Here is a 24,516-nt window from a genome sequence, read left to right as displayed (position 1 = left end):
TGAGCCACAAGCTATACACACGAGTCGCCATATTTTTCAGCCCTACAAGATGCACCTAGGTTTTAACAAAGAAAAATAAGAGAATTTTTTTTTCATCTGATCTAAGGTGTGATAAAAATATATTTTTCTTATTTTTCATTAGCAGAGAAAAAAATAAAAAATATATTTTTCATCAGACCAGACTCCTAAATCAGATACCCAATACTGATCTGACCTAAAATAAGATCCCCAAACCTCATCAGACCCCCAAAATAAGACCCCCAATGGGCGGATCAGACTCCCAGTGTCAGACTCTCAGTGCTCAGATCTCCCCCCCCCCCCCAATGATCAGATTTCCCCCCCCCATGCTCAGATCTCCCCCTTCTTAGATCTGACCCCCATGCTCAGACCTGACCAACCCATGCTCAAACAAGTCTCCCCCCCCATGCTCGGATCTGCCCCCCCCCCCTATTCTCAGATCATGACCCCCCATGCTCAGATCAGACCCCCCATGCTCAGATCAGACCCCATTGCTCAGATCAGACCCCCATTGCTCAGATCAGGAACCCCACCCCCCATGCTCAGATCATTACCCCATTGCCCAAATCAGGACCCCCCCATGCTCAGATCAGAACCTCCCATGCTTAGATCAGACCCACATGCTCAGTTCTATAATTTTTAAAAAATCTCTTCCCTCTCCTGATCAGGCACTGGGCACCTGCTCGGGCACCTGCTACTCTGCAGTTCTGACACGCTCTCCACTGTGACCCGATGAGCACAACGTCAGGTCATGACGCATGTCTCCACGTACTACGTTCTCACACTGTGTGCATCAGGACATAGTGGAGAGTGAACTGGAGCTGCAAAGTAGCAACAGTGCCTGATCAGGAATAGAGATCTGAGAATGGGGTGGAGAGTGTGCGGGCCTGACTGCTTCCCGGCTCCACAGCTTGAGCTGCACTTGAAGAAACAAAGAGCCACATGCGGCTCAAGAGCCACAGGTTGGCCACCCCTACTCTATTGCCACCAGTTGGAAGACAGCTATTCTATAAGCCAATGTCTGATCTTGTAGAAAAGGCCTTCAATATAACTAAGGCCGGGTTCACATCACCGTTCTTCTGATCCATCAAAAGACAAAAGAAAAATCCTGTATTTTAAGGATTGTGTTTTTTTTGTTTATGTTGATGTTCTTCTGATGGATCAGAAGAATGGAAAACTAAACTGTAATGTGAACCCAGCTTTACAGTTATAGCCAAACCAGGCACTCATCTGCAGACAGCTGTTTCAGGGTGGTTGCCACTCATTAGTGCAGAACAGAGAACTGGTGTGGCTAGGTCTGTGATGGCTAACCTCCGGCTGTGGTAAAACTACAACTCCCAAGATTCACACTTGCTTGGCCATTCTCAGAACTCCATAGAAATGAATGGAGCATGTTTGGAGTCGTAGTTTCACCACAGCTGGAGTGCCGGAGGTTAGGCATCATCAGGCTAGGCGATGGATCATAGAGAACAAATTTGCATACCCTTTTCCCTGAGGAGCACTACATGGACTGTAAGAGTCCATATGCATACTAGGTGTGCTACAATAGGCAAGGAAAGTAGTATGAGCAACAAAAGCTTGAATAGACACAGGCTATAAATGTGCACTTATTTTTAGCCATCCATATTTTCCTTTTAAAAAAATCTAATTTTGATGTAATTATTCTAAGCTGTCTAGCAGTCATCACAACAGTCATGGCCGTACGGCATATCATCTAAGGAAAAAATAGAGAGAGTGTTGATTGCTTATTCCTAAAATCAATGTACTTTTATCTCAGCCTAGTAGCAATTTATATCGACTGCTCTTTTCAATGCATTTTCTTTTTATGAAAGTCAATGTAAATCAAGTGTATATAAAGTTAAAGCATGTTGTCAAATAAGAATCGTAATCCCTCTATCCATTAGTTTGAATGTATGTTACTTCTCCTTGCTTGCTGAGTAGCCAGAGTCTTCTGAGTGTAATGTTTGCCCTTACTTTAATGGAGGCTACACTAGACAAATACTGTAAGGGTCCATTCACACGTCCGCAAAATGGGTCCGCACCCGTTCTGCAATTTTGCGGAACAGGTGCGGACCCATTCATTTTCAATGGGGCCGGAATGTGCTGTCCGCATCCGCATTTGCGGATCCGCACTTCCGTTCCGCAAAAAAATAGAACATGTCCTATTCTTGTCCGCAATTGCGGACAAGAAAAGGCATTTTCTATGAGAGTGCCGGCAATGTGCGGTTCGCAAAATGTGGACCGCACATTGCCGGTGCCCGTGTTTTGCGGATCCGCAAAAACACATACGGACGTGTGAATGGACCCTAAGAAGTCTACCTTATTCTGCTCTCCCACTAATCTCACACCATGCAGTTTCAATTAAACCGGGGGAGGTAGACTGCAGCTGCATCTCCCCCCTGCCTCCTGCTTCTTGTTCACTATTTATTATATGGCTGCAGAAACATTTTTGGGGGAAGATTTCTAAACATTTGCAGGGAGCCCAGAGGCTGCTGGAATTTGATGAAAATTTGACATTGACCTAATGAACTCTAGCACAGTTTCTTGTACTGTCTTAAAAAAAAAAACGTCAGTAGATCCACTTGGAAATACAGAAGTAGGCTATATATGGTGTATAGCCCCATTATTGCACACTAATGCGGGACTGTATCAAAGGATGGAAAGCGGTTTTCAGGTGTACAACAGTCAGAGATGTTGTGCAAAATTGTCACCTTTGTTTTTAGTTTTACATCACTCTTCCTTTTGAAAAAGTGGATGAGACTTAAAAAGAGAGGATGCGGGCTCCTATAACCCGATAGATTTGCCATAATTTACGCCAGAAACTGGCATGGTTATTATTTCTTAAATCTGCTCAAGCTAGTGTAATTTGCTCTTAGATTCATGCCAGAAAATGCGCCAAATTTATTGAAAAGCCTGCAGCTCATAATAAATTTGGAGCTCCTACTCAAGCGTTTTCTTAACACTGCCAAGTGAAATGCCAGTCTTAATAAATTTCCCTCATAAGGCCATGTCACATCTTACTTTTTTCCATTCTGTACTTTCATGTTTTTCACCAACACTGAGGTTGGTTATTCATTTTTTATCACCTGTTGTACCCTTCTTGTTACTGCACTTAGGAACAACTTTAGTTGTTTGTTTCTTCCTTCCTGCTCAGATGTTTGCTCTATTCCTTAGCATTGGGGAATGGAGGTCAGGTTCAAATCAGTTTGCATTACTACTATATTGGCTTTTTGTAAAAAAATAATAATAATAATTGGCTTGGACAACTGATGAATTTTGCATATCTTTTGTACAACCTGTATCCCATTGACTTTTTTGTTAGAAAGATGAATGTAAAGTAAAGGAAACCATTTGGCTTTGCTGTTCATGCCTTGTCATCTGTGAGATTCACGCTATGGTCCAATATCAAGTCAAGCCAGTTGAGGAGGTTCTCTGATTATAAGCATAGCTAATTGACAGGATGATGGGTGATACTTAAGATCATAGGGGGCTTCACCCTACCAATCATTGACGATCAGTTTGAGTGAAGAAGTGCAGTAGATGGCGGTGCTTGGGTATATACTCCCGCTGCTCTGTACAACTCTCTGGGAGTTATGGAAACAGTTGAGTGTTGTCTCCATTCAGATGATTGTGTACTATTGGTTTAGTTAGCATTTACATAAGTGAGACTTACAGTCCTTATTGTTATTGCTTCCATGCTACTTATACAGGATATTAAACATTATTGTAACATCTAGAATGCATGCTCTCATTCTTGTTTTATGCTCACAAGACTGAGGGACTATAAACTTTTGACTTGTGTGATGGATCTCTCACACGATTCACCATGTTCCTCCATCATCCCCTGAGACTGCTAAATTAAAGATCCGTTTCCTTGGTGCTTATTACTGACGCATGTCCATTTCATGGTTTACTGAGAGGAGAACTCATATACCTTTATTTATTAAAAGTGACTAGAACGACACATCACATTGATTTTCTCTTGTTTTCTCCACAGCTTAACTTTATTGACTTCTCCTGCAGTGCTGATATAACTCAGTTTCGACAACTGAATTTGGATGACATCCGAAGAGCTTTCTTTTTGGTATCCTTTGTATGAGTTATTAGTGGACAAATATCTATACTGGAAATATGTATTGTTGGGGAAAACGTTGTGTTTTAGGTAATAAAGTACATCTGTCCGGTATAAGGCCACTATGTCAGAGCAGCGGCTCTCTTTGTCGAGAAGGGCATAGTAGGTTTTCTTAGGGATATGGGAGGTTGCTGTACGCCAGGCACATATATCTACAGACTGCCGCACAATCCATATAAGAGCTAGTTTGGATTTGATCATTTTTGTTTGCATTAATGTGTGCACCCCCAGTGAAGGCAGACCATGCAAGTGTTAAGAGGCCTGGGGGGGGGGGGGTGGTGGGGGCATACTAGGTTTTGCTATGGAGCCCTATGAGATCTATGTACACCCCTGATTATTATGTCTTTGTAAAATATGTACATAAAATATGTAGTGAGTTTTTATATTTACATTTCTATTAATATTTAGATTGTTTAGCAATAATGTCAACACTGCCACTTCATTGTAGTAAAATTCTGAAAATTTGAGAGTGATTGGATACATCTTTTACAGTTTCTTGGCGTCCCCCATTAGTAATAGAATATATCAGTCTTAGCCCTTATGCACACGACCGTGCAGTTTTTTGCGGTCCGCAAAAAACGGAAGCTGCCTGTGTGCCTTCCGCGGAATGGAACAGGTGACCCATTGTAGAAATGCCTATTCTTGTCCGCAAAACGGCCAAGAATAGGACATGCTATATATTTTTTGCGGGGCCACTGAACGGTTCAACGGAAGTGAATGGGTCCGCACTTGAGCCGCAAAAAATGCGGCTCGGATGCGGACCACAACAACGGTCGTGTGCATGAGGCCTTATACATATATAAATCTGCAGTCATTTTTACTAAGGTCTTTTTAATTCTTTATAAAAGCAAAAAAATATATACGTTTTGTTGAATACTTGTTTATGTTGATTCCTATAGTCAAGTTTAAAGGGGTTTATGCCATTATTAATGTAATAAATGAAAAGCAGACAAAACTTTGTACATGCCAGTCTCTTTCTAACCAAGCTGGAACCAGACCTGAACCTCAGAGATTCAGAGTCTCCCCCCCCCCCATTCATTGCTCAAATTGCTCTGCTGGAATTATATCAAGTTGGCAGTTCAGGAGTCAAGTCAGTTTTGCTGCAGCTCTTTCCCTTTAACTGCCACAGCTTCTAACAGAAGATATGGTTGGTGGCATTGAAAGATGGAACTGAGCATGTGCGTCCATCTCAGTGAGGTGGACAGAGAAATAAGAAAATTAACAAACAGCAGGTGGCGCTATATAAATAAATGTATTGATTAACTAGTGGCTATACTAAATGTTTAGTTACACACAATTACAAAAGTATTCAGATCCAGGTGCTGGTTTGAAAAAATGTGAATATTTTTCATGGGACAACCCCTTTAATTGCTAGTTTAAAGACAAAGAACGTGTTTCCTTGTTTCTAATAGCTGATCTATATACAACATTGTAGACTTACAATACATTGAGAATCTACACTGTGCAGAAGTCTATTTGCATCTCCTGTATTGTTATAGATTATATAGCACTTTCAACTACTGTGGTGCTGTACAATGTACACAAATAGGAAGAGAATGTTAAAGGGGTTATCCTATCTTAGACAATGGGGGCATATCGCTTGGATATGCCCCCATTGTCTGATAGGTGTCCGACCCGCACCTACACGGAGAATGGAGCGGAGAAAGTTGTGGAGGGCGCACTGCACATGCGCAGCCGCCTTCCATTCATTTCTATGGAGTCACCGAAATGGCTTGGCTATTTCCGTCGGCCCCATAGAAATGAATGAGCGCAGTGGCCGCTCATGTGCAGTGCGCTCCTATTCACTTCAATGGGAGAGGCGGGGAGGTGCGCCTGGTGGTGGACGGACCCCGGGAAACCCAGAGGTGGGACCTGCACCTATCAGACAATGGGGGCATAGCCTAGCGATATGCCCCCATTGTCTAAGATGGGATAACCCCTTTAATGCAGAAGTGCAATATACAATACACAGAGACAAGCAGACATAGCAGAGACAGGGGGAGAGAGCCCTGCCCATACTAACTTCAAGTCTAAATGGATTGCAGGTAAAGCCAACGATAACTCCCACCATGACGGTAAAATGTAAATGACCTTTTTTTGTTGCATTGAAATCTGTTTCAAGTAATAGTGTAATATCTTCTGAGTTCGCGCTGTCTCATCTGTTCAGATCATTTTCTTTAAAGTAAACTTTTAATTACCATAAACTTTAAAAATGTCCCTATTAAAGACACAACACGCACGCAATCGCTTTAATATGTAATTTTCCTTCTATAAATGATGTTATTGTCAGTCGTGATATAAACCATGTTCTATCACTGCTGCGGAGGTGAGGGAAGTGATGGCCAGGAAATAATGACATCTCTTTGGACGCTTATCATAGTGTCAGAGGGATAATACAATAGAGCTTCCTTAGTCATCACACAGGCAAACATTTGGCCGTGTCAGCTGCCTCCGCCTAATTCCCATTTTCCTTAATGTTCTGTTAGGTGTTCTTTATAGTCACAGCTTTTTTTGGGACTGGAAATATAGCGTCAATTAACAGGTAATGTAAAAACAGATAAAGCAAAATGTAAAGTGGAATGAAGCCCACTGTTCAGAATCCATTACTAGTGGCAGATAAGGCAGATGTGCCTATCCATCCTTTACCAGAGCTGCGGGAGTTCTGTAGTCCCCTTTTATCTTGGTATTATACAGTATAATTACTGGACTGTCGCCAATACTTCATACACAACTTGTTTATGCTGTCTGTTTATAATGACAAGTTTCTGTTCCTCCCTAAGTATATTGATGTTCTCAGTGTATAATGCATTCGGAAAGTTTTTAGACCCTTTCATTTTTTTACACATTTTGTTATTTTGAAACCTTTTGCTAAAGGTAAAAAAAAATCATTCTGAAATCAATAGTCCACAATGACAAAGCGAAAACAGGATTTTAGACATTTTTGCTGATTTATTGAAAAGGAAAAACGGCAATATTGCATTGACACTCAGTACTTGGTAGAATCACCTTTGGCAGCAATGATGCCACCTGGTTTTCACACCTGGATTTTCAGATTTTCTTCCATACTTTACTGCAGATCCTCTCAAACTCTGGCAGGCTGGATGTGGACCATTAGTGGACAGCCATTTCAGCTATCTCCATATACAGATGTGGTAGAGTAAACACACATGCTTAACAAGATGCGTTAACTAAACTAGTTGTGTTAAGCCGACACCTTTAATTGCTTTTTATTGGCTTCTGTTACAGGATATCACAGTGAGGTAAGAAATTTGAGCGAAGAGTTTTCAGAGTTAACTCTACTACATCTGTATGTTCAATTGAGGGCTCTGGCCAGGCCACTTAAGGTCATGCACAAATTTGGCTATTCCTGTATTGTCTTGGTGGTGTGCTTAGGGTCATTGTCTTGTTGGAAAAGGAACGTTCGGCCCAGTCTGGGGTCCACAGCACTCTGGATTAGGTTTTCATTAAGAATATCTCTGTACTCAACCCTGACCCGTCTCCCTCCCCCAGCTTTTGATCCCCCCCCCCCCCCCCCCATTAGAATGATACTGCTATCACCATGCTTCACTGTAGGGATGATATTGGGGCAGGTGATGAACAATGCCTGGTGTCCTCCAGACATGATATGATGCTTAGAATTGAAGCCAAAAAGAGAATCGTGTTTCTCTTGATCTGGCAGTCCTTTAGGTGATTTTGTTTTGCAAACTCCAGGTGAATTTTCATGCACTTTTTTTTTTACTGAGGAGAGTTTTCTCTTCTGACCACTCTGCCATAAAGCCCACATTCATGGAGTGCTGCAATAATACTTGACCTTATGGAAGTTTTGCTTATCTGAACACAGGATCTTTGCAGTTAAGCCAGAGAGACCATTGGATTCTTGGTCACCTCTATTACCAAGGCCCTACTTCTTAGATTACTTAGTTTGGTGGGACGGTCAACTCTAGGAAGAGTTCTGATTGTTTCATACTTCTTACATTTAAGATTTATGGAGGCCTTTGTGCTCTTGGGAATTTCAATGCAGCCAACATTTTTTTGTTACCCTTTGCCAGATCTGTTTCTCCATACAATCCTATCTCTGAGCTCTACATGCCATTCTTTCCTCCTTATGGCTTTAGCTCTGATATCCATTGTCATCTGTGAGACCTCATATAGACAGGGGTGTATTTTCCAAAATCTTTTCCAATCAACTGAATTTACCACAGGTGGACTCCAATCAAGGTGTAGAAACATCTCAAAGATGATCAAGAGAAATGGGAGGCCCCCAGAGATACATTTCAACTGTAGTAATAAAGGGTCTGAATACTTATGTCCATGCAAAGTTTTAGCTTTTCCTTTTTAATAAATTAGCAAAAATTTCTAGAATTCTGTTTTTAGTTTCTCACAATGCGGTATTGAGTGAAGATTTTAGCACAAGGCCGGAACGTAAAATGTAAAAAAGTTAAAGGCCCCTAAGACTTTCTAAATGCATTGTACTTTTCTGTGAATTAGAATTGTAGTACAGATGTAGCAGGTATTAACATGACATGATGGTAATAGCATACAAAGCGGTTTCATTTGTAGTATAGTGTTCTGCGGCTGTCATACTAACTTCTGCTACATCTGTATGTGGACTGTTACACCTATTGCACTGTTTAGACTGTGTTCACATCTGCATCAAGGCTCCTTTGCTGTGGCATACAGCACACTTATTTCCTTTGAAGGGACTGATCAGGCAGATCACGCTGGCTTACCTTATCATGGAAATATAAACATTGGCCTAGATCAGTGGTGGCAGCGCTCAGAGCCTTCTCTCTGGGCACCCGCACCCTCGAAAAAGTCTATGGTAATATGCCTTAGACATTTCCCACCATTCATCAGCGCAGGGCGCCCTATGAGCAGCACAGGCAGCACATTGAATGTAGGCAGGCAATTATAGCTAAACGGTATAAAGTATATGGAAGATGTACTATATTGGACTGTAGTCTTCAGGGTAAATTGCCGTGTTGGCACTTCGCGATAAATAAGTGGGTTTTAGGTTTCAGTTTGGGCACTCGATCTCTAAATGGCTCGCCATCACTGCCCTAGATGATAGAAATTGTTTATTAGGTACCTAAACAGCTGTACAGAAGTTAAAAATGGACTTGGGTCTGATTATGTATCTGATGCATGTTGTGCCAGGTATTCAGTGCATTTCATTTTAAAATACAATACCTAAAAATCTATATTGAGTGAGCAATGAGTTTTCTCCTGTCAAGTTCAAATCTGGAACTGTATGCATAATTCTAATCCATGCATTCCAATGAAGACTCAGTGTGTGACATTATAAAGCTAGATACAATAGTCCACATGTAAAGTACAGGGCTGAAGCCAGAATATTGAATTTTCTAGTCTGTTAGATGTCAGAATTGGCAGAAATGTGACCTGCTGTGAACTTCTAGAAAAATCATGATCCTGGAGGATATGCTGTTTTATTATTGGGTCACTGGGTCAGTATTAAAATGATCCACCCCCAGCAATTCCCTTTACCCCTAACGATATGTCCCCATTGTCTGAGATGGGAATACCCATTTGCATGAGACCATAAATTGTGTAGCGAATGAATGAATGAATACCGTAGTTCCCTGGCCCTCACTATTGTCTCCTTTATTCTTTCTCAGTTTTGACCCAGCATCTGTATACTGCTTCCTTACTGTGTTTAACCCATTTGGCATGGGCGCCTTGATGATGTGGAAGGTAGGTTGATGACTGTCTTTGAGCGTATGAATGTACTATGAAACGTATTCCATCAACTGAATGCTATCACATCATATTCAGACACTATGAATGGCAGTTCTAGCGGTTATTCAATGCTTTCATTCAAAAACCATTCCATGTTCTTACAAGTTTGCTGTGTGGATGCTGTCATTTCATGTTCTTATTGTGTTTCCGATTTTTGTTTCTATTTATAAAAAAGTTAAGAGTTTTTTTGTGGAATAAGATCTTCATGGTGAAAATGTGTTCCACATTATGGATTATGATTGCAACCAGATTGCTGATTGTTCTACACTAAACAAATGTCAGAGTAGTATATAAAACGTAGAGAGAAACTCCTGACAGCGCAAAATAAAATGCAATAATTCCACTACCTTCCCTTTTCTTTTTCTTTATTTTTACATTATTATGAGTTATAAAGCTGCCAAGACATTTTACTGTAGTTTCCTTATAATCATTGCCTCCACTTTATTGTGAATTGGGTCTTTGACCATTAAAAGTGCTTTTTATTGTCTTCCTCTGGACCAACCTTAGGTTTTGTACTAACCAGTATAAAATGGTTAAACTTAATGGACTTTTTTCAACCAACTGTGGATATAATCATCAGCTGAGTTAAAGAGTTATGAGTTATTCCGGTTTCAATGATTATATTTATTTATTTAGAGAATCAGATGTTTTCTGATTCAAATTTCAATTTTCTAATATACATGTATTTAAAATTTGCACGGCGAGAGGCCGCCGGACTAAAAAGTCAGACATGCAGTACTTTTAGTCCGGCGGCCTTTCGCCGTGCTGTGCCGAAGCTCCGCCCCCCGTTAGGTTTTATTCAAGGAATAAGCTGAATCCAGCATTCTTCTAATAAATCCATATCTTATTGAAGGATATAAAAGCCAATACAAGATTTTGGGGAAAAACACACCACCTCTAATGCGTTTCAGCTCAATTACATGACTGTATCAGTTTTTATGGTCTTCCAATCGCGGATCCGCAAAACACAGATAACCCCCATGTGCGTTTGGTATTTTGTGGATCTGTACGTCTTGTCCTATTCTTGTCCGCAACACAGACAGGAATAGGACGTGTTCTATTTTTTTTGCGGGGGCCATGGAACGTAAATACGGACTTACACTTTAAAGGGGACATCCTTTTATATAATCATTTATGAAGGTTGTTATTTTGTGATGTATTTACTTTAACCTTTTAGTGCTCTAGTCTCATTTCTGGGCTGTGGTCATATGACCCATGTCGATGCAGCTTTTTCTTATTCCCTGTGCTGTTCTGTCTGATGTGTCAGAGTATCTATGGCTGGGAGGAGCTATAAACTAGCTGGGTGTTGTTAGGGGCAGTGATAGGTGAGTATCTATGTAACTATATGAGTGGGAGGAGCTATAAACTAGCTAGGGATTGTTAGGTGAGTGTCTATGTAACTATCTGAATGGGAGGAGCTATAAACTAGCTGGGTGGTGTTAGGGGCAGTGATAGGTGAGTGTCTGTAACGGATCTCCTAGCACCCCGACCGGGTACCTCCGTCGATAGATGCTCCTAGTGCTTTCCGAGGACTCCAAGCACTCCACTTGACACCGTACGCCCTGCAGACCCCACGAACCGCCGCAGCTTGGTTGGGGTCTCACCGTCCTCCACCCACGCTGGACCTACTACAAGGCTCCAGCTCCAGTGGGTGAACCTCTCCTACAGCCAGAGAGCAGGAACAGCTCTTACAAGAGCTAGTAGTTATGCCAGGGGAGTATAGCAAATCGTCAGCGTATAGCAATCCCCCAGTTTGATCAGTTATCCAAACACCAGTCTCAACATGATGAAGGATAAAACAGGAACACTTTATTGAGGGCTACCCGCCCGTATTTATGCAGGTCCCCATCTGGTGGACACGCCCCCAGGGGACCAGAATGGAGACTGCGACACACCGAACAGATACAACACATCCCCACAATGCATCATGGTTTCCTCCTCTCTGCCCCAGAGACAACCGAGGGATAATCCAATTATCTCTCAGGACAAAGGGGAGATCGCCAATACACATGTGGGGACAACAGGACAGACATCACCATTTAAACACACAATGTCACACCCTCCCAGCAACCACAGACATTTAACATATTCCCAGATAGCTCAAGTCTGAGTGCATATCATTAGGCGAATGGCACTCAGACCACACGAATACAATTAAACTAGCCATCTGGGTACCCTCACATAACAAAATACAATTCCAAAGACAGATTTAAGCTGTGCGGCCGGCCTGTCTTCTTTAAAGTTAGTATGGGCCATAATCCTGAGGCAGGAGGCTGGCAACCAGCCCCCTCCAAAACACCGTGGCGAGGTTGGTTTCGTCACAGTGTCTATGTAACTATCTGAGTGTGAGGAGCTGTTAGGGGCAGTGATGGGTGAGTGTCTATGTAACTGAGTGTGAGGAGCTATAAACTAGCTGGGTGTTGTTAGGGGCAGTGATAGGAGAGTGCCTATGTAATTAGCTGGGTGAGAGGAGCTATAAACTAGCTGGGTGTTGTTAGGGGCAGTGATAGGTGAGTGTCTATGTAATTAGCTGGGTGAGAGGAGCTATAAACTAGCTGGGTGTTGTTAGGGGCAGTGATAGGGGAGCGTCTATGTAACGATCTGAGTGGGAGGAGCTATAAACTAGCTGGGTGTTAGGGGCAGTGATTGGTGAGTGTCTATGTAACTATCTGAGTGGGAGGAGCTATAAACTAGCTGGGTGTTGTTAGGGGCAGTGATTGGTGAGTGTCTATGTAACTATCTGAGTGGGAGGAGCTATAAACTAGCTGGATGTTGTTAGGGGCAGTGATAGGTGAGTGTCTATGTAACGATCTGAGTGTGAGGAGCTATAAACTAGCTGGGTGGTGTTAGGGGCAGTGATAGGTGAGTGTCTATGTAACTATCTGAGTGTGAGGAGCTATAAACTAGCTGGATGTTGTTAGGGGCAGTGATAGGTGAGTGTCTATGTAACGATCTGAGTGTGAGGAGCTATAAACTAGCTGGGTGGTGTTAGGGGCAGTGATAGGTGAGTGTCTATGTAACTATCTGAGTGTGAGGAGCTATAAACTAGCTGGATGTTGTTAGGGGCAGTGATAGGTGAGTGTCTATGTAACGATCTGAGTGAGAGGAGCTATAAACTAGCTGGGCGTTAAGGGCAGTGCAGGAGATGTGGCAGAGAGAGGAAAGTGCATCATGGATTTGATTTAATTGGATATAGCAACAGGATGGAAACAAACCAGACTGATTTGTTTACATGGTGAAAAGTGCTCAGCAAAATGTACATGAGGTAAGCAACTACATATCTGTTAAAAGCCATAGTAATCCTGGAAAACCCCTTTAAAGAGGACCTTTCATGTATTTTTTTTATTTGTTTAATTAAGTACCTTTACTTGCGGGGTATGCTCCGCTGATGCTGCCATCATTGTTCTTTTTTTCCCAAATACCCCTCTCTTGCCCCGATGTGCCCCCCCCCGGCAGTTTTCGCACCCAGTATGTTAATACTGAGTATTGGTACAGGAAAGAGGAGACCCCAGGGTTTCTCTGTAGGAGTCTCCTTCTCCCGGACTGTGCCCCGGTCCAATCGCAGCGGAGCGTGTCACAGCCAGGGAAGAACTGTGATTGGACTGTGGCATAGCCAGGGAGAAGGAGATGCCCACTGAGAAACCCTGGCGTCTCCTCCTCCCTGTACCAATACTCAGTATTAACCTACTGGGCACAGCGGGGCAAAAGAGGGTTATTTGAAAACATTTTTTTTCTTGAAAACTATAAAATTATTCCTCTAACCCCTTAAAGGGAGTCTGTCGTCTCGACATACGATGCATTCCGTATGCATTCCGTTTTTTTGCTGAAACATTGACTTGAATAGAGCCACGGAACGTGATTTGCGGGCAATAATTGGACATGTTCTATCTTTGAATGGAATGGAAATACAGAAACGGAATGCATACGGAGTACCTTCCGTTGTTTTCGCAGACCCATTGAAATGAATGGTACCGCATATGGACCGCAAACGGAATCTGCAAAAAACGGAACGGAAACGGGGAAAAAAAAATGTTTGTGTGCAAAAGGTCTAAGCATGCTGTTAGGGCACAGTAGTGTTACTCTAACAGCAGCCTATGTCCTTGTGACACAAAGCATAATGTATTTGCATACAAGAGTATGGCAATACATAGGAAATGTGAAATAAAGTTATAAAATAGTCATCCCATAATGGTATAAAAATGTAATAATAAGGTAATAAAAAATAAATAAAATCTGCAAAGAAACAAAAATGCCATTTTCAGTATAAAATAAATTTTACTGTGCACACATTAAATGCAAATTAAAAAGCTACATATTTTAGGTATTCACCCAACCGTAATAACCTGAAGAATTCATTTATCAGGTTATTTAGTGTGGAATGGAAATAGCATAAAAAATGTAAACAAAAATGCCAAAAATCTTTCTCTTCTATATTTCCGCAACAAAAAAACCCCTAAAATTACACCATAATTCTCCTGCACGAAAGAAGGCCTAAGACGGCCACGTCAATGAAAAGATATGGCTGCTGCTGAATTGCCCAGAACGAAGAATGTTGTTGGTCATTAAGGCCTTTTCAGGCCTGGTCATTAAGGGGTTAAAGCTGCCAAGGAAATAGTATAGAAATTTACAGTGGGATTAATAAGCGTCTTGATTGAAGGATTCGGATAAGAGGTTTTCCTTAGTGTGCGTCTCATTCTTTAGGAATCTAATGCATACTTTCTCTAAGCCATAAATTGTGTCTCCTCGAGCATTAATTCCTCTATTCATTTTGGTGTCTGTGTAACTATGAAGATGTTAAAGAAGGGCAGCATTAATTTGAAATATTTCTAATGTGCTAGATTATTCATGTGTAACAATGAGACTTTGCCCCGTCATTCAGTGATTAGTTAGAGTTGATAGAGACAGCCCTTGAAATCAAGCTCCTCTTACTTTCCACCTTGTGTTTTACAGATTCTCATCCCTTTCATTTTGGTGATGTGCGCTTTTGAAACGGTTCAGATCTCAGCACAGATTTCCTCTAAATGGTACATGAAAAGCCAGCAACTGATAATACAGTACATTTTTATGGTTGAAATATTACTGATTTTCACGTCATCCATCCTAAATAATAATGAAGATTATGAATGGTAATACCAGTAATGAGGTGATAGATAATAGGGGAGAAAACTATCTTTGATGCCCATAGCATTCAATCACAGCACAGCATTCTTTTTTTTATTCTGCTCTTGAAAAATAAAAGCTGTGTTGGTATTGGTGGATTGCTGACCTGCATTCATGTATGGTATGTATGTATTGTATGTAGATTGTCCATGTCTATATTTCATCACTATTTGTAAGCCAAAACCAGAAGCAGGTCCAAAATACAGAACATGTGAAATTCTTATATACTCTTTCTCTGTAGGTTCCAGTCCTGGTTTTGCCTTACACCTACCAATGCAAGTTACTGACTGTATGAAAGAGAGGTCCATTTACATGGTTCCGACGTAGTATACTGTTATAAGGAACAAAACCGCTTGTTTCCGATAATTGCCTGCTCATCAGAGAAGGTGAGAGCTGCATTTACATGCAGCAGTCATCTTCTCTGTATGGGGACTAATGAATCGCTACTGTGATTGTTCTTCCCCATAGAGAATTCTTGCTTCTGGGCAGCAGATCGTTGTTTAGTTAAGACGATCTACTGTCCAGAAATAATGATTTAGGTGACCACAGCAACAATGCTTTCACCCAATGAACCAGCAGGGCAATTATTGGGAATTAGCATTCCTAAGGATGCTTATTCTCTAATTTGCCCAGATCATTTATCCATGTAAATAGGCCTTAAAGAGGACCTGTCACCACTCCTGACATGCCTGTATTAATAGCTTCATGCATTCCCCATGTAATAACAATTCTGGAACATCTATTCTTATGGCTCTATGTTGTGCCATTTATTATTTCTACTAGAAGTTGTGATTGAATTGCTAGCAGTCTGCAGTAAGGGTACAGAGGGGAGGTAACCAGTTGGGGGAATAATAAAGGAATGGCACAAAATGGAGTCATAAGAATAGATGTTCCAGAATTGTTATTACATGGGCAATACATGTAGCTATTAATCTCTTGCTGACCTAGGACGAGAATGCTCGTCCTAAATGGCCTGTACCTAACACCTTAGGAAGAGCATTCTCTTCTTAGGGTTAACTGGCTGCCCGACATTCTCTGCCGCGATCAGCAGCAGCGGCCCGGCTGTTACTGACAGCCGGGCCTCTGCTGTATTTGCCAGCATCTGTGAAAACGCCAATGCCGGTGGATTAACCCCCTGTATGCCGCGGTCACACTGACCACGACATACAGGGGGTTTGCGGAATCTTGTACATCCCCATAGGGTCCCTGTGCTGCGATGACGGGGACCCGATGGTTGCTATGGCAGCACTGATACCTTGCACAGGCATTGGGACTGACAGCTACGGAAGCCCAGAAGATCCATCTACAGGGCTGGGTCTCCTAGGCAACTGTCAGCGTCCTTCAGTGTGATACACTGACAGTTCAATACAGCACAATACAGATGTATTGTGCTGCATTGAAACAGGGATCAGATCCTGTAATGTTGAAGTCTCATAGTGGAATCAAAATACAAAATAATAAAAGTTAAATAAAAGTGTTTTTAGGCTACTTTCACACTTGCGTTGCTTGATTCCGGCAGGCAGTTCCGTTGCCTGAACTGACTGCCTGATCAGGCAAACTGTATGCAAACGGATGTCATTTTTTCTGACTGATCAGGCATTTTTCTGACTGATCAGGATCCTGATCAGTCAGAAAAATGCCTGATCAGTCATAAAAATGCATTGCAATACCGGATCCGTTTTTCCGGTGTCATCAGGCAAAACGGATCCGTTTTTTTTTTTTTTTTCATTTTTAAAGGTCTGCGCATGCGCAGACCGGAAGGACGGATCCGGCATTCCGGTATTTTGAATGCCGGATCCGGCACTAATACATTCCTATGGAAAAAAATGCCGGATCCGGCGTTCAGGCATGTCTTCAGTTTTTTTCGCCGGAGATAAAACCGTAGCATGCTACGGTTTTCTCTTTTGCCTGATCAGTCAAAACGACTGAACTGAAGACATCCTGATGCAAACTGAACGGATTACTCTCCATTCAGAATGCATGGGGATATGCCTGATCAGTTATTTTCCGGTATAGAGCCCCTGTGACGGAACTCTATGCCGGAAAAGAAAAACGCAAGTGTGAAAGTACCCTTAACAATAAAAAAAAGCCCCTTCCCCATAAAAAAATGACATAAAAAATTGTAAACAATAACATAGTAACATAGTACATAAGGCCGAAAAAAGACATTTGTCCATCCAGTTCGGCCTGTCATCCTGCAAGTTGATCCAGAGGAAGGCAAAAAACCCCTGTGAGGTAGAAGCCAATTTTCCTCACTTTAGGGGAATAAAAATTCCTTCCCGACTCCAATCAGGCAATCAGAATAAATCCCTGGATCAACGATATCTCTCTAGTAGCTATAGCCTGTAATATTATTACGCTCCAGAAATACATCCAGAAAAAAAATAAACACACATATTAGGTATCACCGCCTCCGTAACAACCTTCTCTATACAAATATCACATGATCCACCCCATCCAGTCAACACTGTAAAAAAAAAAAAAAACTGCTAAAAAAAGCTATTTTTTGTCATCTTTCATGACAAAAAGTTTAATACCAAGCGATCAAAATATCATATGTACCTAAAAATAATACCAATCAAACCGTCATCTCATGCCGCAAAAATGACATACAAACGCAATACATAAGACAATTGGCCCAAAAATAATATGATATGGCTTTCACAAAATGAAGACCTAAAAACGTAATTTTTTTTGTTTAAAAAACGCTTATATTGTTCAAAAACAAAATATATAAAAAAAAACAAACATATTGGGTATCGCCGCATCCGTAACACCCTGCTCTATAAACATAACACATGAGCTAACCCGTTTGGTGAACACCGTAAAAAAATTAAAATAAAAACCATGCCAACTGCATCACAAAAAGTTAATACCAAAAGATCAAAAAGTAGTATGTACCCCAAAATAGTACCAATCAAACAGTCATCTCATCCTGCCAAAAATGAGACTCTAAGGCCTCTTTCACACGGGCGTCGCGTGTGAGGGCCGGACAAGATGCGGGTGCGTTGCGGGAAAATGCGCGATTTTTCAGCGCGAGTGCAACGCGTTTTAATGCGTTTTGCACGCGCGTGAGAAAAATTGTCATGTTTGGTACCCAGACCCGAACCCGGACTTCTTCACAGAAGTTCGGGTTTGGGTTAGGGGTTGTGTAGATTTTATTATTTTCCCTTATAACTTGGTTATAAGGGAAAATAGCATTCTTAATACAGAATGCTAAGTAAATTAGGGATGGAGGGGTTAAAAAAAATATTTAAAAAAATTAACTCGCCTCATCCACTTGTTCACGCAGCCTGGCTTGTCTTCTTTCTTCTTCTTTGAGGACCTGGGAGAAAAAGGACCTTTGGTGACATCACTGCACTCATCACATGGTCCATTACATGGCCCATCACCATTGAGCATGGCTGCCACATACATAGACCGACTGGATTGCCAGTTTCAACAAGATGCAACGACAACATCCTCGTTGCACCAGTGGGCTGATTAGCATAATATAAAATTATATCTTTGGGTTCACATCACTTATCAACATGGGAAAAGATTCAGCTGCTCCACAAACATCTTCCATGTCAGCTGGATTTCTTTGAAGGCACAGTATGCAGTGACAGATTCCCCTTAGGCCAAGTAGGACAAGATACCCTTTGCTGAGTTTTCCAGTGGTTCTAGTAGTGAAGTGGATAAAGCCTCATTTTTTAAAAGATCAGAATTAGTATGAACTGAGATTTCTTTCTGAATTCCAGCAATGTCTGGATTAGTTTCTGATTTTACATCCTATATTTAAATGCAAGTTATAATTTAAAGAGTTTTTCCAGGACCCCAACATTTTTTCTGAATGAGCTACCCAGGTCGATGTTGTTCCAGCACCACTATTTCCGAGTTGCTGGTGGTCTTTATTTCTAAGGCTGCAGCTATAATATCACTGACTAATCCACATTATTGCTGAAGCCTGTCACTGAACTCATTGCTCACGCGAGATAGTCGAGTACGTCATTACTGCACCACAGGTCTCCCTACAGCGATGATGTACGAGACTACCTGGTGTGACTGCCGAGGCCAGTGATTTGCTGCAGTCATCACATACAGTAGTCAATGACATCATTGCTGCACCAGAAACAAGACCACCAGCAGCAGCGCTGCTGAAACAGCAGGGGATTGAGCAGGTGCAGTGGCACTGGATTGGTGGGGATTGTGCTGGTGAGTAAGGCTTCCTTTTTTTTTTAGCATATTGCAGCCATTCGGCAAAATTTGGGGAGTCCTAGAAAACCCTTTTAACTGTAACGGTTACAAAACCAATATGTACAACATATGCTTGAACTATGACTAGGCACACTGAATATGCAGTTTTCATAAGAATGTGTGTCCTATGTTTGCTGTTATCTTCTCTCTTGACAGTTTGGGAACTTACTCTCCAGTTTTAGTCTGAAAACGTACTGACCTTATCTCTTTAGGTTTGACTGCGCAAATTTTCTCAGATTCAGAATTGTAGACGTGATTTGTATGGCAACGTTTATGCTCATCTTTACATTTTAACACATGAATAGTTTCCATTACTTTGTTCCATCCAACATATTCCTTTATTTATTATCCAAAAATATTGTAGTATTTGAATGGGTTTTATCAGAACTGCAAAAATACACTAGCTAAATTACACAACTGCCAAAATTAGTATTAGAAGTAGCGTTCATAAGTCGGCACTCCGATATCAATAGGATGTGGTGCTCGCGTCTAGGAGAGGCACTCCAGACACACATGAAGTAGTATTAGAGTCATCATAGGCTGATTGAGGAAGCAAGAGTACTGTAGATGCACAGCATTTCAGATTGAATTGATATTTATGGTTTGGTAAAAACTGCTGGACACTATGGGCTCATAGCAACCAATCAGAACCCACCTTTCATTCTAGAGCTGCTTTGGAAAATGGTGGAATCTGATTGGTTGCTATGGGCAACTAAGCCAGTTTTGCTTCACACCAGGTTTAATAAATCTAACCCTATAGGTATATTGTAGTACTGCGGCTGCATTGGCTAGACCAAGCATACTCAAATATAGTTGAACAGGATATTAAAGCACTTCGCCCAAGAGAAGTATATCCTATTTTTTAGATTTTATTTTAGGGAAAATGGCCCAAAAGTCTTTGTCTACCGGGAGAGTATGCTAACCTGTCACTTTGAAGATGGTGTCTGATCTGCCAACATAATGGTATAGATCAGGAGTTGCCATATAGCCATTGCTTGACAACTATCTTATATAATAAAGTATGTCAGTTACTGAGTAGGACCTCCCACTGGACTCCTAAGCCCAGAGTCAGCAGGAACTGAAATGAATTAAACACGTTGTACTCATTCTAATCCCACAGACTATATATCAATCTGCTCAAATCCTCCTGCTTTATAACATACTGTCCACAGACCATACTTCATGTTCAACATGAACCCTTTAGAACAAGTTCTGTAGTAATTTTACGATGTCTTCAAAGGGCCAAAAGGTTGAGCAGCATCAAAGTCCCCAGGAGGAAATGCAATATCAAATGCCCATCAAAGTGGATTTGTGTTTGACACGTGCGCAGGGCTGGTGGTGGACACAGTTGTTTGAAGGTATTAAAGCAGGTTGGATCAGAGATTCACTTGTAGAAAAAACAAAAAAAGTATATTTGATCCGGAGGAGTCCTGCTGTATCAAGCAGGTTTGTGGTGTAGCAGATAGAAGAATATTATGTAGTCATAGACAGAAGGTATCAGTCACTGAGTAGAAACAGTTCTGCCTTTGTAGATTGAGGTTACAGGCTTAGGCCTTCAGAACCTAATATCCTGCTCGAATGTTTTATGAAATCTTCCACTACAGCTTTATAAACATTGCGGATCTCCTGACTGAATACTAAGACAGCATTTCTTCTCCGGAATTCATCTCGATGACTACACAGAGAAATGAACACATGGATTGCATACAGTAGTTCTAGTTATCTAGTTTTCTTCCTTTGCGAGCATTCACATGACCGTATGTATTCTTCGTTGCAAAATGCGGATTCGCAAAAAATACAGATGACGTCCATGTGATGTCCTTTTTTTGCGGAACCATTGTAACAATGCCTATTCATGTCCGCCAAACAGACAAGACTAGGACATGTTCTATCTTTTTTGTGGGGCTGCTTAACGGATATAAGGATATGGATAGCACACGTAGTGGTGTCTGCATTTTTTGCGGACCAGATGAAGTGAATGCAGATTGCATGCGAAGCTAAAATATTGGACATGTGCATGAGGCCTAATGATCATATTTATTGCATACTTCCCAAATTTAGAATTTTTTACAGTAGTAATGCTCCCTTAGTGTCCCCTTCGCAGTAGAATGCTTATTTGTGCCCCCATAGAGTAGGCAGTGCCCCTTTAGTGCCGCACACAGTAGTTATAAGACCTTACTATCCCATTCACAGTAGAATGTCACCTTATTGCTCCCTTAAGGTAAGAATGCCCTGTTAGTTCTCCTACACTGCAGTTATGCCCACACAGTAGAATTCCCCCCTTAGGCTACTTTCACACTAGCGGCAGGACGGATCCGACAGGCAGTTCACCCTTGTCGGATCCGTCCTGCCGCTATTTCGCTGTGCCGCCAGACTGCAGCTCCGTCCCTATTAACTATAATGGGGACGGCGGGCGGAGCTTCGGCGCAGCACAGCAGTGCACGGCGAGAGGCTGCTGGACTAAAAGTACTGCATGTCCGATTTTTTTAGTCCGGCGGCCTCTCACCGCGCACTGCTGTGCTACGCCGGAGCTCCGCCCCCCCCGTCCCCATTATAGTCAGTTCACCAGCACAGAATCTGAAATAACCTGTATCAATATAAATAGCTTTGTAGACTATCCAGTTTATTATTATAGACACATCAGAAGGTTAAGTCAGTATCTTCTCTTCCCTGCAACTCACCTGTTGAAGTTGTTGAAAAGACCCCCATAATCAATCATCTTGTAGCGTCTTGTTGCTGTCTACCTGTGTGTAAGCAGGTAATAATTGCATGTTGCTTTACAGTGGGCCCCCAGAATGAATTTTACTGGTGGGCCCTAGGCATCGCAGTCCGACACTGGTCACAAACCTCCAGAGAATACAGGACAGCCATCAAAAAGCGGTGCTGTCCCAGATCCAGGATAGTTAGGAGGCTTGGTTATTGTACTATTTTAATGCAGACTCAAGACCTGCAAGTTGAAAAGACTTGTTTAGTTTCATAAATTAATCTAATTACAGGAAATGCTATAAAAAAACTAAAACAATTATGACCTCCCTGCTGCTCCCATACCACCTTTCCTGTGGTTCCAGTCAGTCTTTATTTTCCTGTAACGGTACATACATAGTCGCTGCCGCCAATCATTTCTACCATGTATGACACAGGACCACTGAGGTATGTCGCCATTGCAGGGAAATTAAAAGGGTTGTTCCATAAACTACTTTTCACTCTAAAGTTTCTTTTTGTAATTACTCTAGCTCCCATTCCTCATTGATTAGTTTTATTTTTCAAAGTTCCTTCATTTTCAGTTTTCTCTTATCCCCCATGCTTGAATCTTCCTTCCTGGTGTGTCATGTGTCTGCTGTGCCATCAGGCCTCAGGGCAGTGAGATGTGTGCTGACATCAGCAGTACAATAACCGCACCTTACGTCCTACATTACAAGGCTCCAGTGCAGGATGTAACCTACAGCAACTGATTATCAAAACAGGTTTGCCACAGGGTGCAATGGTAGGCTAATCTGTTGGGCAGGATACAATTATATTAGTGGCATAACCCAGTGGGAACCACAGGAGAGTCGGCGCTGGAGCGTCAGGGGATTTATCAGGTGAGTAATAGCTGTTGTTTAACATGTCCTGCTCTTAATTTATTAAACTTCAAGACAACCCATTTAAGCCAGCGCTGCCTGCACCATTTCTGTTGGTTGATCCTGCATAGTTGAGTCCCAGTGTGAGATGAGCTCCCTATAGTAGGATTCCTCAGTAATCTCTAGCCAAAACGCAAATAAATGACCTTAAAGGGCATCTGTCAGCAGATTTTTACCTATGAAACTGGCAGGTCTGCGTGTGTGTTTGGCAGCTGAAGGCATTTGTGTCGGCCCCATGCTCCTATTTGCCTGCATTGCTGAGAAAAATTAAGTTTTCATATATGCAAATGACCCTTTAGGAGCAACAGGGGCGTTGACGTTACACCTAGAGACTCTGCTCTCTCTGCAACTGCCGTGCCCTCTGCGCTTTGACAGGGCAAGGTGTGATGACATTTTCACTGCTTGGCCCTGTCAATCAAAGTGCAGAGGAAGCGGCAGTTGCAGAGAGCAGAACCTCTCGGTGCAACGACAACACCCTCGTTGCTCCTAGAGGCTCATTTACATATATAAAAACATAATTTTTCTCAGCAATGCGGACACATATGAACATGGGACCAACACAGATGTCTTCAGCTGCCAAGTGCACAGGCAACCAGTGAGCCAGTTTCATAGGTGCAAATCTGCTGACAGATGCCCTTTAAAGCATTCTGCTGCACACAGAACGATAACAGTGTAACACCAGAGAGACCATGGAAGTTTGTCCTAGGAAATAGCATTTTGCCTTGCAATCACAAATAACACAGCTGCTGTGTAGCCCTATGTATTTTTATGGTTGCAGAATTTTTTTCACCTACAGTAAAGTTTGTTTCAGTCAAAAATATGCAATCCATTAGTTTGCCTTAGTAATATGGTCTGTTGACTGTTGGGTGACTAAACTCTTCGTGATCGTTTGTGCTGCTGACTTATTGATCCCGCTAGTCCATAAAACACGAGTTTTCTGTAAACTCATCATCCCACTGCTATTGTATGTTAAACAGAAATCCTCCTTGTTTTGTACACTTCTCCTCTGTGTGTTCTTTGTAGGCCAGATGGTATCTGCAGTGCACAGAAGCAAATCTACCAGGATTATTTGTATCAATCACAAAACTGTATCCAAAATAACAGTACATTGTTTTTTAAACATTTCTGGCTACATTTTTGTGGGCTGCCTGCCTGTATCAGTAGAAATGCTGTTGTTTTTGGAAAGCAGTACTGGTGGAATTTAGAAATTCTGATGATAATATGCTAAACGTCACAGTATTAAATTTTAGAAGTAGTAATGTCATATTGTCTGTACGATGCCAGCTCTGAAATAATGATAATAATAATAATATATACTCTGATCTTCCTGATGTATTGCTATATACTAAAGATGTCCCCTTCTACATTACATATATCACCTATTAGTGATATTTAAAGGGATTGTCCAGGATTGTAATATTGATGGCCTATCTGACACCCCACGTCCCCACTGATCAGCTGTTTCAGAATAGCTCCAGCGCCTGAACTACACAACTCCGTCCATTGTATAATGAACAGAGCTGGTTACTGCAGCACTGCCCCCATTAAAGTGAATGGGAGCAGTGCTGCAGTAACAAGCTCCATCTACTACAC

At 41.7% G+C, this 24,516-nt stretch overlaps 1 protein-coding gene across 3 annotated transcripts in view; it reads left to right on the top strand.

Annotated features, from left to right (window-relative positions):
- The window catches only part of PIGN (phosphatidylinositol glycan anchor biosynthesis class N), a 306,078-nt gene that overhangs the window by 249,953 nt on the left and 31,609 nt on the right, over positions 1–24,516 (top strand). For all 3 annotated transcript variants that reach the window (XM_044295070.1, XM_044295067.1, XM_044295069.1), the window contains exons 23-26: positions 4,016–4,102; positions 6,637–6,692; positions 9,787–9,862; positions 14,858–14,931. In XM_044295070.1, coding sequence (XP_044151005.1) covers positions 4,016–4,102; positions 6,637–6,692; positions 9,787–9,862; positions 14,858–14,931 — 293 coding nt within the window. The remainder of the gene's footprint in view (positions 1–4,015; positions 4,103–6,636; positions 6,693–9,786; positions 9,863–14,857; positions 14,932–24,516) is intronic.

The sequence above is a fragment of the Bufo gargarizans genome, chromosome 5 (genome assembly GCF_014858855.1).
Source record: "Bufo gargarizans isolate SCDJY-AF-19 chromosome 5, ASM1485885v1, whole genome shotgun sequence".
NCBI lineage: Eukaryota > Metazoa > Chordata > Amphibia > Anura > Bufonidae > Bufo > Bufo gargarizans.
This window is presented reverse-complemented; position numbering and strand designations above follow the sequence as displayed.